Source organism: Seriola aureovittata, chromosome 13, assembly GCF_021018895.1.
Source record: "Seriola aureovittata isolate HTS-2021-v1 ecotype China chromosome 13, ASM2101889v1, whole genome shotgun sequence".
Classification (NCBI taxonomy): Eukaryota; Metazoa; Chordata; class Actinopteri; order Carangiformes; family Carangidae; genus Seriola; species Seriola aureovittata.
In genome coordinates, this window is record NC_079376.1 from 20,914,025 (window position 1) to 20,933,104 (window position 19,080).

At 40.3% G+C, this 19,080-nt stretch overlaps 2 protein-coding genes across 3 annotated transcripts; both read right to left on the reverse strand.

Annotated features, from left to right (window-relative positions):
* Positions 1 to 12: 12 nt before the first annotated feature.
* Positions 13 to 9,231, reverse strand: zmp:0000001267 (b(0,+)-type amino acid transporter 1). The gene is made up of 6 exons (XM_056394392.1): positions 8,533 to 9,231; positions 1,459 to 1,592; positions 1,091 to 1,220; positions 775 to 899; positions 592 to 679; positions 13 to 504 (listed from the first exon to the last, which is right to left on the reverse strand). Exons 1-6 carry the CDS (start codon positions 9,229 to 9,231, stop codon positions 274 to 276), a joined length of 1,407 nt encoding a protein of 468 aa, XP_056250367.1. The 3' UTR covers positions 13 to 273.
* Positions 9,232 to 9,564: 333 nt separating this feature from the next.
* On the reverse strand, positions 9,565 to 18,029 carry utp25 (UTP25 small subunit processor component). 2 transcript variants are annotated; one of them, XM_056392658.1, is made up of 12 exons: positions 17,860 to 18,029; positions 16,950 to 16,989; positions 16,586 to 16,775; positions 16,250 to 16,507; positions 15,966 to 16,054; positions 15,459 to 15,869; positions 14,234 to 14,450; positions 13,936 to 14,138; positions 13,483 to 13,665; positions 13,121 to 13,230; positions 12,003 to 12,248; positions 9,565 to 10,524 (listed from the first exon to the last, which is right to left on the reverse strand). In XM_056392658.1, the coding sequence occupies exons 1-12, from the start codon at positions 17,958 to 17,960 to the stop codon at positions 10,335 to 10,337; spliced, it is 2,238 nt and encodes a 745-aa protein (XP_056248633.1). In that variant the 5' UTR covers positions 17,961 to 18,029; the 3' UTR covers positions 9,565 to 10,334. The 2 variants fall into 2 exon arrangements, with proteins under 2 accessions (XP_056248633.1, XP_056248632.1); XM_056392657.1 differs by having other exon boundaries at positions 9,565 to 10,590; positions 17,860 to 18,026.
* Positions 18,030 to 19,080: the final 1,051 nt, after the last annotated feature.

Consider the following 19,080-nt stretch of genomic DNA (forward strand, 5'->3'; position numbering starts at 1 on the left):
AAGTCAGCAAAATAAATACTGAGTGCACTTGTGCAAAAAGGCAACACATACCAGGAAATTCAAAGAAAATTATTAATGCTTTTTGGAGAAAATTTTTACAAGCATCTTGCGTTTACCAGCACTAGTTTATCAAAGTTAAAGCAGAAGAGAGAAATGGGAGGTAATACTGTCGTTATGTTATTGTATGAGGAATGTAACCTGCAATGTTTGAGTGTCATAACAAAAACAGGTATAGTTAAAAAAAAAAAAAAACAGATGCATAAGAAGTGGAAATCACAGGTTTTTCTCTGCCGGGGCGACCTCTAGGAAGAGCTGCAGGAACACTGTTAACTTGGTCAAAAGGCTGGGGCAGAGCTTGTAATGGATGAAGGGTATGTAGATTATGATTCCACTGAAGATAAATAAAGTCACATAGAGGTATTCAATCTGAGGATTGTCTATGATCGGTGCCAGCACGAGGAATATTGCTGCAATGAGGACCAGGATGGGGAGTATAATGGGAACCTGTGGAGAGAGGAAGAGACAAGCATGACAGCAGGCTGTGAGTCTCATGCAGTGTTAAAAAAAGAGAGAAATGTGTGTGACACTGACCCTGTATGGCCTGGGGAGTTCTGGCTTCTTGATCTTCAGATAGAGGAGTCCAGACAGGGTGATGGCGTAGAAAAACCAGGCGGTGAAACTGACAACAGCAGTAAAGATAAATGTCAGACAAAACACAAACAGACTGTTTCTTTTCCTAAAGTAACGAAGAAGAGACCCAGACCCGGCCTTCACCTGAAGAAGTTGACGATACTCTGGAAGTCTCCAGGGATCAGCACCACCAGAGACACAATGGTGGTGAAGATCAGCGCTGGCGATGGAGTCAGTCTGCGGACGTGAGCCATGGACAGAATATCTGGCTATGGAACAAACAAACAAACAAACAAACAAACAAACAAACAAACAAACAAACAAACAAACAAACAAACAAACAAACAAACAAACAAACAAACAAACAAACACACAAACAGACACACAAACAAAACCCTGTCACAACAATCTTACACTCAACAGTCAAACATATTTTTTTATAGCATGAAGAAATTCTCACCATGTGCCCTTCCCTGGCAGCAACAAAGCACACACGGCCTCCACTGAAGAAGGTCCCGTTCAGGGAACCAAAAGCTGACAATGCTGCAGCCACAGACATGATCCACCCCCAGCTCCCTAACACCTTATTCCTGTGGGAAAACGTGGAAGTTGTAGACAACTGCTTCAAATAGAAAGTATATCATGGGGCTTGGGTACATTACTCTGATTTGATTTTCACTGTTCAAAAGGTCATTAGGGATTTCTAAACTACAGTAAATCAAAAGTCTTACCGAATTAAAGCCTGTTTGATAAAAACAACAAGTCAATCTAGATGAATCTAGACCCATCTACCACAGTCTGTGACATCATCATCAGGGGCTGCCTTACCCCCAGGTAACTGCCACTGCGCTGGAAGACATGAGCTCTTTGGGGGTCATCACTGTCAGGTAGCTCACGTTCACCAGCAAGTACAAGCCGGTCACCAGAGAAATGGCGATCACCACTGCCCGAGGGAGATTGACCTGAGAATAAAAAAGACAAAATGTTTAGGTTTTGATCAGTATGCACAAACTCGCACAACAGATAGTTGTAATACTGATGCTGGAATCAGGTTCAATAAGGATTTAGGCAAAAGTCTGAGTGCAACCAAGAGCAATAAGTACTGTGAACATTTAGAGTTGAACAGATTACAGAGACCCTTCACACAGTATCTTGTATAGAAGAAATCGTGCATGAGGATGTGCATTTACTTGAATATGACAGTGATGACTGCAAAGAATTAATCAACAACCAAGCTCAAATTATTCAGGGTCTGTCAGCTAAGAAGTAAATGTTTTAACCATAAGCATTTACCATCAGTCCTTGAGTCACCTCCTACCTTCCTATTTAAAAAAACACACTGCCCTACAAACCCTCATTGGTTGTTGTTTTTATTAGGTAAGATTAATGTAAAAGCTCTGCTAAGCAAACTCTCAGACACTGAGCATCAACAATTATCTTGCAACAGTTACACTAATAATAAATGTATAAGACATTTACTTTGGAAAGCAACCACAAATCATTCAAAGCTCTATAAAGCTCTTTCAGTAAGAGTCAGCAAAACCAAAAATGTTATGCATTCAGCTCAAGCTGCCATGAACAATAAACCCTATCAAACACAAAGATTAACCACTGTCATTAACTTGAAAATGATTTACATCACATTTTTTATGAAGGCTAAAATTCCCAATCAGGGTCACATTGATATCACGTCTCATTACTGCAGAATAAAATCAGTTAATAAAACAGTTTTGCTCTTGAACCTCTACAGTCATTGTTTGTTTTTAAATAATCAATTTTAATTTTCAGTCACATAAAAGTACAGCCAAGATCCACAGAAATTATGTGAATAAAGAAATACATTACATAACGTCATCTGTCAGGGGAAACCTTCTGTCTGACCTGCTTTTCCTGCCAAATAATATTATGTGACATTTCAACTGCCGCTTGTTGCTTTATTCTTGTATTTTATATAAGATACACTGCACATGATAAAAACACTGGTGAATGCTCACCTTTGTCACACTTAGATAAGACTTCAACCTCAGTGTGCTTTACGATCACATCTTTGATTGTCTTTATATAACTTAACATTGATTTTCAAAGCTTATGAAAACAAATAAAACATCACCTGTCAAGTGACTTTAGGGACTTTTGCATTTTATGTACATATATATATATATATATATATAATATATATATATATATATACACACACATGCACAATCCATCTTCTCACAGTCTCACCTCTGGTCTTTCCAGCTCCTCAGTGACATAGTTCAGGTTGTACCAGCCAGCATAAGACCAGAGTCCTTGATAGAAAGCCATTCCTAGAGTGCTCAAAGAGTACTGAGTCCCTTTAAATGCATTCTCAACTTTCAAATTCTCCACAATGACAGAGCTGCTCTGTATGAGCTCCACTAACCCTCCGATTACTATGAATGTCAGTGTCAGCACTTTGGCCACCAAGAAGACCACCTGGATTCTCAGAGCGATGCGGACATTCAAAATATTGGCTATGGCCACAACCAGTATCGTCACGGCAGCAGCACACTTCACTACCAGCTGTGGAGGAGGGCAGCCTGTGTAAAAGGGTGCTACAGCATACTCTGCTATGCTAATTGCCATTGCTGCAATGCTGAACGGCTTCACAACCAAGATAAAAGTAAAAGCTGCAAAAAAAGCAGGACCTGAACCATAGATCCTCAGTATGTAGATGAAGTCCCCACCAGATTCAGATATGATTGTTCCAAGCTCAGTGTAGGACAGCGCTCCAAACAAAGCTACAACTCCTGAGAGAGCCCAGATCACAAGACTCGCTCCAGGGCTTCCAACGTAGCCCAGAACAAACTGTGGGGACATGAATATACCGGAGCCGATCATTGTTCCTGAAACCAGTGCTACACCACCAATCAACCCAATTTCGCGTTTCATTTTCAGGCCTTCAGGTTCTTTGTCCGCCATGGCCACACAGATCACAGAGCACAAGGTTAAGACACCGTAGTTGTAATTCAGCCTTACAGAGCAGACACCCAGACAAAGAGTATTCACACACACAGAGACTAAAAGCTGGACATATCATAAAATGTAGATGATCACAGGGCAGTAAAAACTCTTGATTGTAGTCTTCTTGAATTTAACATTAACTCCACTGTAGCTGTAAATCTGTGTACATCCAGGTCTTGACTCAAAGTTCCCACCTGAACATGCAATCTCTTATCTGGATATAATCATTCCTGTGTCATTCAACTGTTGTATTATTCAAGCAGCACTTTCACTCATTGTGTTATTTACTGTCAGGCCTTAAAAAAAGATCTATGTGAGAGGTGAGGTTCCTGGGCAATGTGAATTTCTTATTGCTTTGTTGAATGAGTCAACAGGACCAATAAACAATGATGAACAATATATAAACAATAAACCAAGGTAAATCAAAATTTTTACTAGTGAGAGAAAAAAAACAAAGAAATGGTTTTGAGGTAAATTGATGAAAAATGTACAGCTGAGTTTATTCTCACTTTGTGAGTGTGGGCAAAGCATCTGTGGTGATGTTACATCATTTTAATTATTCACTTGCTTTTGTATGTAACAGGATTTTTATGTCAGTAATTTAAACATCAATGATAATAAAGCTGAAATAATGTTTTTAACTGTCTGTGTCGTAGGCCCATCAATTTGAAATCAGTTGGCAATAATCAAACATTTCTAAAAACAATGTGTCATATAACATTTATGTTGCAGTTAAAGTAAGACCAACATCAAAATTTGAAAATAAAGTTAATCTAATGCATGAGCACCAAGTTTGTATAGATTAAAATGACTCATGAGGCAAGATGCCCCCCAGGGGCTTCTTTATCTTCCCCCGGTCCTGGGGGAGGATGCCCCTTTACAAGATTTTACATTTAGCTTTATAACAACACAGTGTAGTCTGTTATGATTTAATTACATTCTACATGTGTTGACTTAAGGATTCTTGTGTACGTATTATATTGATATTCAAGATATACATATTTTAAAAGAAAACAGACATTGTTCTTACTTGGGTGTCTTACCCCAGTTTACTCTAATCTTGATCCTAGATCTGAAGTCTTAGTAGTTTGCATAGTCATTTTCATAAGTATATAATCTAACAATTTGATATTTGCCAACAGTATAATTGTGTTATTTCATGAAATAGATGAAAAGTAAACTTTCTTACCTCTGGATGTTTCAGCTCTTCAGTTAAATAATTCAAGGTATTCCAACCATCATAGGACCACAAGCCCTGATAGAAAGCGATACCAATGGAGCTGACACCAACATTCGTCCCCTCAAAGGAGTTATCAAAGTTCTGCGTGCTGCCCTGGAAAAGCATCACAACACCTCCGAGTGCGATCACTGCCATTGCCAGCACTTTGACTACCATGGACATCACCTGGATGGAGGTGGCCAAGCGGACACTCAGACAGTTAACTATGGCCAGCACCATGATTCCTGCTGCAGCCACACACTTCACCACCAGCTGTGGAGGGGTGCAGCCCTCGTAAAACGGGGCCACAACATATTCAGCAAAACTCAGGGCAATTCCTGTGGCACTGGCAGGCCTCATGACAATGATGAAGCTGAAGACAAACATGAAAGCCACCACTTTCCCTGCCGTCCGCAGCATGTAGATATACTCTCCTCCAGACTCCGGTATGACTGTGCCCAGTTCAGCATAGCAGAGCCCCCCCAGCATGGCTATGAGCCCACAGCAAGCCCAGACAATAAGGCTGGCTCCGGGGCTGCCAATGGTGGACAGCACATACTGGGGGGATATGAAGATCCCAGATCCCATCATGGTTCCAGCAATGAATGACACAGCTCCTATTATCCCCACTTCTCTCTTCAGATTGAGCCTCTGGTTGTCACTCTCCATTGTTTGATAGCTGGTGTCTCCTTAGAGGCATTCACAGTGCACACTGCACATGTGTAGACCTAGCTACAGATTAACTGCTCACTGTTGGGTAATGTCAGGGCTGTGTCCACAATAGGAGGGGAAACATCAGCCACTAAACCAAGGTGTGGCGAGGTCGTTTGTCAGTAACAATTCTCTGGATAGACAATCACCTGAAAACTAATTTAAAATATACTGTTGCTTCGTCGTATTAGAGGTTATTGCTCTGGCTGATGGGAATATTGAGGAATATTTTCTGCTTGTCTGTAAAGTATTATAGGGCAAAGACATACTGAAAATGTGTTTTATCCGATTTCACTTCTCATACTCCTATTAATTGGTCTGTCTATTGAAATATAATGCTCCTCCTGCCATGGGCTCCCGTTTAATAGGGGAATAAATACATACATGTGCACTACAAATTAATAATTATGTTTTTCTAAATGGACAAAATGAAAATACATTTACTGCATATTTCTTTTAAATCTATTTCTGCATGCTTCTCCTATTGTGGGTTAGCTCTGGGTGCTCCTGTGTTCGACCCTCAGTCCAAACACATGGAGGTAAACAATGTCCAGTGGTGTGAATGTGTCCTGTAAATGTGTTTGTTTGTCTGTATGTTAGTCCTGTGACAGACTGGCGACCTGTCCAGGGTGTATCCTACGTCTCACTCAGTCCGAGATGAGATCGGATGTTTGTGCAAGATAAGTGTGTATAGAAAATGGATGAGATCTTATTTACTCTCATGTTAATTCATTTCTGAAATTCAGCCACGTAATGCAGATGTGTTAGCTGGGAGGAAATGTGTGTTATAGCTTGAGTGAAACACCAGATTTATAATGAATTACCACATTATATCACCATGTTAAATTCTCTCCTGAGAAGTTTGTGACATCGAGAGATCCACTGATAGTCAATACACGTATGGGTTTACTCCACAGAATGACAGACTCACTGTTGCAGTCTCCTGGATTTACTTAAAAACCATCATCAGAGGCAGTTTGGTGTCAGGAAACCACAGCAAATATCTCATGTGTCAGCTGACTGCATCCATCAGGCTGATGATGTCACCGGCCTTGTTCTGTCTTAGCCTGTGACATCAGTCTAATTGACCCAATCGGCTGACAGACCCGGTATTTATTTGCTCCTGATGATAATTTAAGTAAGTAAAACTGAAATCTTGAGACTGAAGCATTGCCTCTGTCATTTTTGGAGTAACCTTACTCTTATCGGTTTGGGACACTTGCTATTCAAACCCTCTCAACATGGCTCCCTCAGTGAGAAGCAGCAGTGGTTCAGCTGCAAGCTCCTTCTGGATGCCAAATTCCTCATGCTCAACCAGGAAAACTTATTTTGGCTTCTTGTGTCTTGTGTGATTCTTTAGGTCACAACTCGAAGCCCAGCTCCAAAGGTGACAATTAGGATGTAAATTGAGGGTTTCACCTTGTGGTTCAACTCCCTCATCAGCACAACAGTTAACACCAGCGTCACTTCTGATGATCTCCCAGTTTTCCTGTTTATCTCTATGTTCTCAGGTGCAAGAAAACCTATACATATCTGAACTCCATTCAGGCAGCAATTCACTCCCAACCTGCACTTTTCCAGCACAACAGCATGGCCTCCTACTCTGACTGCAAACTATCCTACTAAACTATCCTAGCGTGCACTGGAGATCAAGACCTGGTGAAGCCAGGAGAACTACATCACCTGCAAAAAGGAGAGATGCAGTCCTGAGATCACTCTTCCTGTGATGCCCCATGGATGTGCCAAGAGATTCTGTCCATGTCAAAAACAAACAGAACCAGTGATAAGATGCAACTTTGCCACAGCCCAACATCCATAGGGAATATGCTTGAGCCACACACCAGGTAGCAATGAGCCTGGTACTACTCCTACAGTGCACACACAAGACAGCCTTGAGAACACAGCTGTAAGACAAGTCCACAAAGCACATGCGCATTGTTCTCTCCAGAATATTTACAAGAATAAAGACTCATCCACTGGTTTGTGACCAGGACACAATTAGCACTGGATGACAGTTTACTGTGCAGAATGTGCAGTTATGTCTCAACAACTGGAGCGTGCCCTTCAAAAACATGACTGTCATGACGTATTTCCACGACTTGGTTGGTCAAACAAACACACTGGTGAAATAATAAAAAAAAAAAAAAAAAACTTTACCAGGAACACACAGTTCTTTTGTGGAACAATGCAACAATGTGCTACTTCTGAATAAAACAGTACTTTAACTCAAGTAAAAATCTGACAACTTTCACTAGTACTGGAGAAATATTTGATCAGGTTGATCTATACTTTTACTCAATTAATGAAGCTATGAATTTTGTCAGCTCCGGGTATTAGTGTGTCTACAGCAGCTGATTTGATGACACCTTTGTTGGTGTCAAGGTGGGTCACCAGCACGCTGGTTGCCTGCGTCATCTTGTTCTCTCTAAACTTCACTACCACAGTGAGTTATTGCCAAGCCAGGAACGGAGGATGATGTTGGCATGTGAATAAAGTTATTCTCTTTGATTTTTCAGCTAAGCTTTCTATTGCGGAATGCAGTTTTTTTTTTTTTCTAAATCTTTTATCACCAATAAGCATTTCTATTGTATTGTATTGTGCACTGTCAGACTATTTTAATCAGATATTAAACCTTTTTCAAATCCCTGAACTCATTTCTTACTTTATAATCATGATCAGACTGCAACATATATTTGCAATCACCTTTAGTCTTTCACTGCCACCCTACATCATGTATTCTTTATCAAGTCATGTGAGTAGACGATACACAAGTTTAAACATTAACTGAAGTCCACAGCAATAATAATCTATAGCTCCTCTCTTGTGAAGAAAACATCTGTAACTTTGTTTTTTAGTGTGATGTGTGGAGGACAGCTGATGCTGGAGTGTCAAGGTCGGCTCGACATTGACTGCTTATGGGTCCTACTCAATATTTCCTCCAGTGCAATAACACTTTGAACTGAAACCTTGTATCCCCTCTGACTTACCTCTGGACGTTTCAACTCTTCAGTCACATAATTGAGATTGTTCCAGCCGTCATAGGACCACAGGCCCTGGTAGAAAGCAATGCCAATTGGGTTGATGCCCAGATTTGTGTTGTCAAAAGAGTCTTCAAAGTTTTCAGTGTGACCTTTGATAAGCATCACCACCCCTCCTATTATAATGACAGCCAGGGCCAGAACCTTGGCCACCATAAAAAACACTTGGACTGACATTGAAAACCGCACATTAAGGCAGTTGACAACGGCCAGCGTTATAATCGCAGCTGCAGCCACGCACTTCACCAGCAGCACTGGAGGGGGGCAGTCGATGTAGAAAGGAGCCACAACATACTGAGCGAAACTCAACGCTATGCCAGCAACACCAGCGGGTCGCACAAACAACACAGAGCTGAAGATTAACATGAAGGCGACGACTGGACCCGAAGTCCTGAGGATGTAGATGTACTCTCCCCCCGATTCTCTTATGACAGTGCCCAGCTCAGCGTAGCAGAAAGAGGCCATTATCACTAGTAAACCGCAGCAGGCCCACACCACCAGGCTGGCTCCGGGGCTGCCGATGGTAGAGAGGACCGTCTGCGGGGACATGAAGATCCCAGACCCAATCATGGTCCCTCCGATGAGGGACACGGCTCCCACCAGACCTAGTTCCCGCTTCAGGCTGAGCTTCTGTGTCTTTTCGTCCATAATCACAGCTGTTCCAGACCATCTGTTGTTTGACACCTTTACCAGAGGAGAAAACGCTATAATTCTGTGACCAAAGTCACACTTACAGCAACTCAGGGAGTTAATAATTATGTGGGTGGGCCATACAACTGAATATTTACAGGAAGCTGTTTTGCTTTTTATCTTATCTGTGAAGGCCCCATATCTTTATGTGGCTTTTCTGGTTGGCTGTCTCCCATTTTGTTTCAGCAGGTCAGAGACTGGAGCTGAGACCCTGTCAGAGATGCAGTACACCTGTGGAAACTGGGCTCTGAAATCTATAAATCATTCACACTCACAAAGACATTACACAAATCACTCTCCTGCTCACAGATTGGTATACTTGTATTTCATCTATTCAAATAAAACATTTTGCATAGTTAGAGTGTGACAACACAGAGAGTCGGATTATTTTTCAGAGCATTAGTGTAAGAAGTATTCTTTTAATTCTTTGGCTAGAAATTTCTAACATGATTTACCAGCAAAAACAGGCAACACAGCCTGGACTCATTTCAAACTATTTCAAATTGGGTATAAAAAGCCAATATTACATTAGTTTATCTTTTGAGGAGCATTTTAGCACTTTCAGGACAGGCATTGCTACAAATATGAACTATTATCAAATAATGGTAATGAAATAGATCAACATAAAAAAATATTTATACTGTGCTGAATCTGGAAACACATCCAAACAAGGAAGGGATGTTTTTACAACATCTTATCAGTGATCAGCTACAACAGAATTTACCAACCAGAACAATGCTTTATGATCTCTTGTGGCTTGATGTTTCTGGACAGTGTCCAGCTGTGAGACATCAAACAAAGACAATAAACATCTGTGTTTGTTCCTCCGGCATGTTCGAGTTAATGTCCAAATATAATAGAGCGAATTCTTATCTTTTCCTGATTAGCATTTTTTTGAGGTGAAACCAGTTTACGTGTCAAAAACAGTCCGCCATCACAGACCTGCAGTCAGCAGGGTCCAGGGTCCAGGGTCGTCCTCGTGTAATGACGTAGATCCTGATGGGATCTTATATGAACAGTAATTATCTACCTGCGGTCCCTCTTCTATCCATCCAGCTCCATCAGGAGGCCTTATCCTCCCCTCCTGTGATAAAGAGGTGAACAGTCTTGTTGGAGTGCAGCATCTGTCCGGCTCGCTGGGCTCCACCGATGGCAGCCAATTTGTGGGCATCGTAGCGGGAGTAGAGGGCAGTGCAGGTCCAGCTGGCCTCTTCCCCCTGACCCCCCGCTGCCAGCATGTTACACACCTCGCTGTAGAAGTGGGGGAAGGAGGGCAATCCGTAAAATATCAGGTTCCTGATTCCTTTGATGTTGTACCTGAACAGAGGGCAGAGGTCAGGGTTCCTGCAGGGCTCACCAAGTTTACTTTAAGACTTAAATCCCTGACAATCTAATACCTGTTTCACAGTAGAAACGATATGGTCTAAAATTGTTTATTAATTTCATTAAATTTTTTCAGTTTTCAGCTATAGCTATACACTGCTGGCTGATATACGAACATTTTACAACTATGATTTATTGTTTTTTTTACCTTCTACGGCTTTTTTTGAGGAAACTGAATTCAATGTTCAAGACTTTTAAGGACCTGCAGACACACTGAAAATCAGCAGTGTGTTGCAGTAGCTTGTGTAATGACTCTATTAGCATATGTTCAGAAAGAAGAATTATATTCATGTTTGATCTTTCCAGATATATTCAAAAGCAAGACAGTAACAGAGTAACTAGGAGCGTGGTGAATGGCAACAGCAAGATACCACTTCATAGACCATAAGACTCCATAAAGGGCTGTCAACTTGTTACCAGCTGAAATCAAATTAACTCCAGACATAAATTATTTTACAGCAACAGTTAAGCGCTAGTTAAGAGCAAACCAGGGCTGTACTCATTTTGAGCCGATAGTATCATATTGTTAATTGTTTTGCTTCACTATTTGTCTGCTTGTTATGCTGCTGTTGTCTCTTTTTAGACTGTGCATCTGTACAGTAACTGTATGATACTATCAATTGCTTTATTTGTCTGTTTGCTTTGTTTTGGCTGTTGTTGTTGTCTCTTTTTTTGGACTGTACATCCCAATCAATGCATTTCAGTACAGTATTTTAGTCTACTTCCTTATCTGTAGTGTATTGTGGTTTACAATACAATAGCTATAAACTCTCACACATCGGTTTCATGTTCTGGCCTGGAGCTATGTTAAATTGCTTTGTCCCTATTAAATAAATAGATGAACTAAAACTAAGGTACAATTTTAATCTAATTACAAAAACATCTCTGTGTTTTTGTTTTTAACAGACTACAATGAAGAAACCAGAGTATGACTTCCTGTCACATTGACATGAATAAACTAGAGAGAGGGGCTTGAATTGCTTTGGCTCTTCACAAACACACATAAACATCTAACTTTTCAACTGTGTACAAGAGATGACATCTGTTTCCTTCCGGTGTTACTGCAGTTGGTGAAAAATGTAAAAAGATTACTGTCTTTAAACCCTCTACTACTGATTATTCCAGGAATCAATATCCCCAGAATGCTCATCATATCCACTGGTCGCCTCATGGTTAGCGAGGTCTAGTGTGATCCACTGAACAGCCAGTGTCTTTTCAGCAGGACAACACTCCTGCTACGTGCTACAGGGGAGATTTACTAGCTGACTGGCCCTCACTCTCCCTCAAATCAGACAGAGAACCTAACACATGAGTGGCTGCCTGATGGAGCGTTAAAAAGAACTGACCTCTTGTAGAAGTGGAAGCGTTCAGTGAAGAGCAGGAACTGTTTCTCCCCTTTCTGGAAGAAATGCCTCGCTCGGGACACCTCTGATTTGCTGGAATACTCGCAGACGCTGGCAAAGTTTATCTCCTCTTTCTTCATGTAGTTGCGCAGTCGGACATAGTCGAAGTAAGAGGGGATGTAGATCAGAGTGTGGGACATAACTGAGTCCCTGTACTGAGGTAGCACTTTGTCTACAAAGAACTGAAACCTAAGGGCAGGACGGGAGGAAATAAAACACATTTAAATATCGTTAGGAAACAACCAATCACTTGTCAAGCTCTCTTCAACTAATTGGCTCTAAATCAGACATAGGAATACATACAAATAAATATATATATATATATATATATATATATATATATATATATGTAAAATAACATAAAAATGTTGATCAGACAAGCACAAGGGTCATAAACAAAACACCTCAAAAGAAAGAAATCAATCTAGATGATGGGCACAACTGATTAGTTTGACATCTAAAAATGAAATAATAAACCTAAAGGAAAGAAATGAGAGATAAATGCTGCTGTAAAGAAAGAGGGAGAGGGCAGAGGTGTGTTTGTTTTCATGGAAAAGAAAAAAAACAGTGAACATTAATCTTTGACAAGTAAAATTTCTTTGTGGAGTTTTAGACCTCTAGTAGCACTTTTTTTTTTTTTACAAGTGGGTCTTTGTTTTGTTTCCTGTGCAGGCGCACACATGTGGACGTGCGCGATGCGATTCACATGCCGCTAATGGTTTCACACTCTTCTACTGATCTACAGGAGGTGGTAATGCACAAAGCTATGCTGCGATGCATCATCAAAGGCCAAGAAGAAGAAGAGTTCTGACTGGCAAACATGGATGTAAACAACAATGTTTGATTTAAAATAGGTGATGAAGGAAGTGCACTCAACAAGTTTTTGGGCCTCAAGGACACATAGTGCGTTTTGGTGAGTAACACTGAATGTAAATTAAACTTTTGCAATATATAACATTTACAACAAAACTCCACAGAGTGTCTTTAATAAGAATCTCAGTCAACAACAGCCGATAGTTAAATAGTCAGGCTGTGATGGTTCACCTGCTGGATGATCTTACCTAGCATCGTGGTCCATGAAGCTGTCAGAGGAGAACATCTGAAACACATGAGGCAGCTGAACCAGCACCTGGCAGATGGAACCTGTTTTTGGCATGTTCTTAGTGGCAATCTGAGACAAAAAACATCAATTATTTACTTTTAAAAAACTTCAACATCAAATGACAAAGTAAATGACAAAAAACTGTATTTATCAAAATACCATGCCTGTCTTGGGATAAGAAATTAAGTCGGGGATACTCTCAACTCATGAGGTAATTTCTGCCTCTTAATGATGTGTTGATCTAAAACTACAGCCTGCTCTCAATGTTAAGTCTTAGGGAGCTGGTGCAATATTGGGTGTAAAGTGTATAAAGTGGAGCACCTGTCCGCGGTAGTTGGCGCAGTGTTTGGTGAGGATGTTGTTAATCTGTGGCTCCTGGATGGAGCTGAACACCAGCGTCTGCCTGTAGTGTCTGGCCCAGTTGTTCAGGTTCCACATCCTCACCCTGGAGAAGTCCACTCCATGGGAGTCCAGCGGCTGCAGGTTCATGTGCTTCATCACATGCTGGCGGGGGTGGACAATGTGATGTTTCATAAGAAATCAAACATACAGAAAAGAGTTCACAATAGTAATTTCTCAAAAACATTTAGTTATCGATTGTTTTTCTCAAGCGAGTTCTAAGAGGTGAAGATGTAAAATGTTTTGATTTATCTCATGGTTGTTGGACAGTAGATGGCGCTTCATGTTTCCAGCAGTATAAAACTAAAGTTAATGCTCTGATAGAGAGATGGCATCGTGCACGAATGTGCCATTTTGAACCTGTTGTTATCTTACCAGGACGTGTTCCCAGTTCTGCATGAGGAAGACATCTGCCTGGTCCACCACCAGCAGCTCGATGGAGGACAGGAAGTCAAAGTCTCTCCTACTGTCTCCTTCAGCTCCCAGCACTGTGCGCAGGCCGAGGGGAGATGCGATGATAATGTCTGAGGAGTAGAAGGGGGCGTACAGACGCATGCTGCCTTTCACAATGGAGACACCTGGTGAGGAGAGAGAAGACAACAACAGGGCCTCAGACCAGAAAGCTTAAGAGCTTTTCCAAAAGTGGGTTGACTTCTTTTTTGTCCGACTGTACCTATCCTGAAGTGATCATCAACGTTGCCTGAGAAAATAGCGTGGTAATCATCTGGTCTCTGTAGATTGGATGGCTGGTCATCTGCATCTTCTCCAAACTCCTCCTTGAACCTCTTCTTGTTGCTGACCACCATCTTCTTGCCTTTGGTCTCCAGCAGGCTGATGAAGGTCTGGATGACTCTCAGAGCTCCACCGCGGAACGGCACGAGAATCAGAACCTGACACATTCATAACTGTTATTATGACAAAGCAGCTGACAGGAAGGAGGCAAGATATCGTGTTTTGAACATCTGTGGCAAAGTGGAAGCATTTTGATCTGTGATGATGGGGGATAGCATTTATTTACAGGATTACAAAAATAACCCTGAGGGGATACAGTGACCCATTCTGCTGCTGCGACCCTCAGTTCAAATCAAACTCAACAATGCAATAAGTGAGATACTCTCAGATCATTCCTGCTGTTCAGGGTGAAATGTGATTTTTTTTCTTACATACAAACAGGCAGGGGGGATTGCTTACAGCAGGTAAAACTTTCAAGTTTCAGTGAAATCTTAAGGTGTACAATGTGTAACTACTTCACTTTTTGTACACTTTATTGTGTTGTCTACACTCAATAAAACCACAATGACGAAGAGAAAATGTGTTTTTACAACTTTTTGCTAATTTATTAAAATTAAAAAACTGAAATCTCTCATTTGCAAAAGTGTTCAGACCCTTTACTGTGGCACTTCAATCTGTGGTCAGCTCAGAGCAAGGGTAAAAAAGCTCTGAAGCTTTGAGTGGGGCTCTTCCTATAGTTGGTTGTTCAGTCAAACTGAGTAACCAGGCAAGGAGGACCATGGTCAGGGAGGTGACCAAGAATTAAACGGTCACTCTAACAGAGGTTAAAAAGGTGAAGGTGAACGACAACCATCTCAACGGCACTCCATCAATCAGGCTTTTATGGTGGTGCAACTACAGGGACGCCACTTTGAGTAAAAGGCATGTGATAGCTCGCAGCAGTTAAAGACTCTCACAATCAAATGTGAATACAATGAAGAGGTCTGAATACTTTCTGAAGGTACTGTAAGATAAAATCAGCAACTCATTTACTACTTTACCCTGCTCTTGGTATTTGTGACTGAAACATAATTCAAAAAAGAGCAGTGGAGGAAGACTAATTATAAATTAATTAATCATTCCTGATGTAAAATGAAGCGCTGTTAAGGATCCAAACAATAGTTTACCTTGGGCCGCGTCAGACCTTGATCTCTGGGTTCATCCTGTGGCTCAGCTCCGGGTTTAGCCTGAGTTTTCTGCTCTCTTAGCTGGGCGTTATGAGCCAGGACCTGGGAGTTGGCCTTCAGCACGTGGTTGAGCACATGAATGCAGTATGCACTGCGCACCTGAGGGCCCTCTTTCAGAGGACACATCTCTGAGTGGTATAGGTCCTTGTAGGAACCCATGAGGGCCAGCAGCTCCTGGTGGAGAGGGCTGATCTCTTCAGCCACCCCCTTAGCATTAGAGGTCTGGTTTTGATCCTTACAGCAGGACTCCAGGAGTTTGTGGAAAACTGGGAGGTTTGTGTCTTTCTGAGGGCCAATGGGTCCAAACTTGTCCAGAGGATTGGTACAGAGTAGGGAGCCCAATTTTGGCCACTAATTAATAGGATGACAAATATAGAATCTGTAGTTAAAATTTCATTTAATGAAAAAAGCTCATTGGTAGATATAATTAAATTATGTAGTTTATACCGTGATCTGAGTCTTGGCTTTGCTGCCAGATGTTATCTTCTGCACATCTTCTTCACCAAGCTCCATGTCCAAATGCTGTAAAAACATGTCTGCACAGAGAGGATAAAAACAGTACAACACAGTCACATCATATTCTTTAAGTTTTTCTAATTCAGCAAGATATTTACTTAATTGAAAAATACAACCACACATAATCTTTAAAAACAACAAATACAGCGTGTTGTATTTGACAAAACCAACAGAAAACTTTTATTTTGAGGAGGAATTATTCACTCCTTTTTTACCCTTCCTGTCTTCATGCTCTGCGGTGCTTTCAGTGTCCTCTTGTTCGCCTTGACCCGTGAAGTTGGTCTCCAGACAGAACTGGGACTCATGCTCTTTATCTATGAACTCTTCATCTCCTTTCTCCTTCTCCTCTTCCTCCTCCTCCTCCTCTCCTTCTACCACTTCGGTCTGAGCTTCATCTTTGTCTGCAAGTTCCTCCTCTCCACCTTCATCTTCATCACCATCGTCACTTTCATCTCCAACTCCGTCACTGTTCTCTACAAGAAAAAGTGGATTGGTACTCAGTCAAATGCAAATATAGTCCCAACAAGATGTTCTGGAAATAAACAACTCACCTTCACCAAGAAGCTCCTCTTCTTCTTCCTCCTCTTCATCATCGCTGCTTTCCTCCTCTTCACTCTGGTTGTTGCCGTCAGGTCGGCTGAGAGTTGACAGAAGTTTCTGGTAGGCTGATTTCTGCTCTGGTTCCTCCTCTTCCTCCTCCAGCTCCTCAGGTTCAGCATCAGATTGTTCAGGGCTTGCTAACTGTAACACATGTGATGACACAACACCTTTCAATTATCAATATTGAGATACGTCACATATTTAAAAAACTGGAGTCTATCAATGAGTGGATGGTCCAAGATTTCTTTTAGAAACATTTACACATTTATTTATGTTGCTTAAGTTGGGGTTTATGACGTGCACAGTTTTACTCACCAGCTCCACTATCTCAGTTCTTCCAGGTTTTTCATTGACACTGAAAAAAACACAAAGAGAGAAAAAGCTATTTGGACAACAAATATTTGAAGACAAATGTATAATGACATGTTACAAAGCTCTTGGTTTGGGCTGCTTGAAGACACTCAAGGAGTATGTAGGGAAAAAGTAAAGCGCTGTTCTAGTCGCACGAGTGAATTAATTAGGATGTATTTAGGATTGCAATTTTGGATTTAAGAGAGGAAGAGAGGTGTTGGAGGAGGCCAAGTCTAGAGCAACATCTTGCCGGTCATCAGTATTTCCTAAAATCAAGCATCATGTTCATCACCATGTTTTTTTTTACAGTAACACTGATTGTTCAGGTCTATGTTATTAAGAGAAAAGTTTCCAGGGAAGAGACGTGAGTAAAAATAAGTATCTCTGCATTCACTTTGACTTGTTATTGTAAATATATATATTGCAGATATAGGATAGGCAGAGGTTATTGCACAAGTTTATGGAGTGATGATAATGCTTGTAAGTTTATTTCTTCAATGTTCAAGTTAACTTTAATCTTATGCTACTGATATTTTTATTCTCTTTCAGCTGCTAGCCAACTTGCTAATTAGAAACAATAAAGAAACACATTAGGTTTACATTAACATTACACTATTCTGTGGTTCTTTTCATGTATGGTAGCCTAAAAATATATTTTTTTCATTTTTAATTTAACTGAACAATATTAGGGAGGAACATATCGGTTAATAAGGTTAGGCTTTCGTTAGCGGGCTCCTTCGAACAATATTAGCGTAATGCTTTTACTAATAACACTTAACTATAGCTAACATTATCCAGTGTAGGCTAAGTGTAATTTAGCTTGCTGGCTAAAAAAAACTTAACTATTAAGGCCAGAGTTCGCTGTGCTACTTACACATCATGAAACGGATGCTCCTCTCCAAACTCCTTCAAGTGTTTCTTCTGTTTTTTGGATAAATTAGTGAAAAGTTGTTTATTCTGCCTCCTCTTCCCCATGTTGACACTGTGCTGCACGTGTGTGTCTCCGGCTTCTGTGGGGGCTGTTGGTGCAGCAGTAAAACTGTGTTACTGACACCTACAGGAGGGGAGGGGAATTACAGCTTTGAGTTTTCGATTCTTCTTCTTTTTGATTCTGGTTGGTAAAACAAATGATCCTCGCATTTTGCAAGAAATAAATCAATTAAAAAATTTAAAAATAAATAAAGGAATAAATAAAGAATACAAACAAACAAACAAACAAATACACAAATATTATTAGAGGACTTCAGATAATACTATAATGCTGATAATTAGTTTCATTGTAAATAAAGCCAGAATTATCAATCAATCAATCAATGTAAAACCACTTGATATTGTACAATATAATGTATCTCATGTGCCACCAAGACACAGACATAATAGAGATCAAATAACCGTCTGATGACAGAGAGATAATCATTGCCTAGCGCAATAGATTATTATTATTTCTTTATTATATATATATATATATATATATATATATATATATATATATATATGATTGATGTTTGTATTCCATTATAATAAAAAAAAATAAGATACATGAATACATTTGAAATCACATTATTAAAACTAAGAATACCATAGCAAAAGATACTACCTTAAAGGTAAATACGGACTCAGTGACTATTTTTGGACATCTGATGTAAATAATCATAAATAATTAATAAACCCACTTTTTTTCAGATATTCCTCTGTAAATTTGCTGCACAAATATAGAATAAGCTTTAATGCTGAAGAAGAACAGCAGAACATCTTTGCTGTGATGCAGAGGCAGTTCAAATATTTGTTGGGAGCCCCAGGATTAAAATCCACAGCAGCAACACATTGAATGACACAATGACACCTCTGATTAATAGATTTGTCAGGATAACAGTTAAAGGGAAACATTTAAACATTTTCAAACTAAGAGTGACCATGAAAATAAAAATGTGTTCTCATTGTTGATGGTGCCAATTTCATGGATGTCTTGCTTTTACTGCTGATTTGATGCCCAAACAGGCCAACTGTAATCACGCAGTAGGTTACTGAGAAAACACTCGACCTTTGAGCTGAAATACAAAAAATATGTAAAAGAAAGTGGGTAAATATTTGCTAA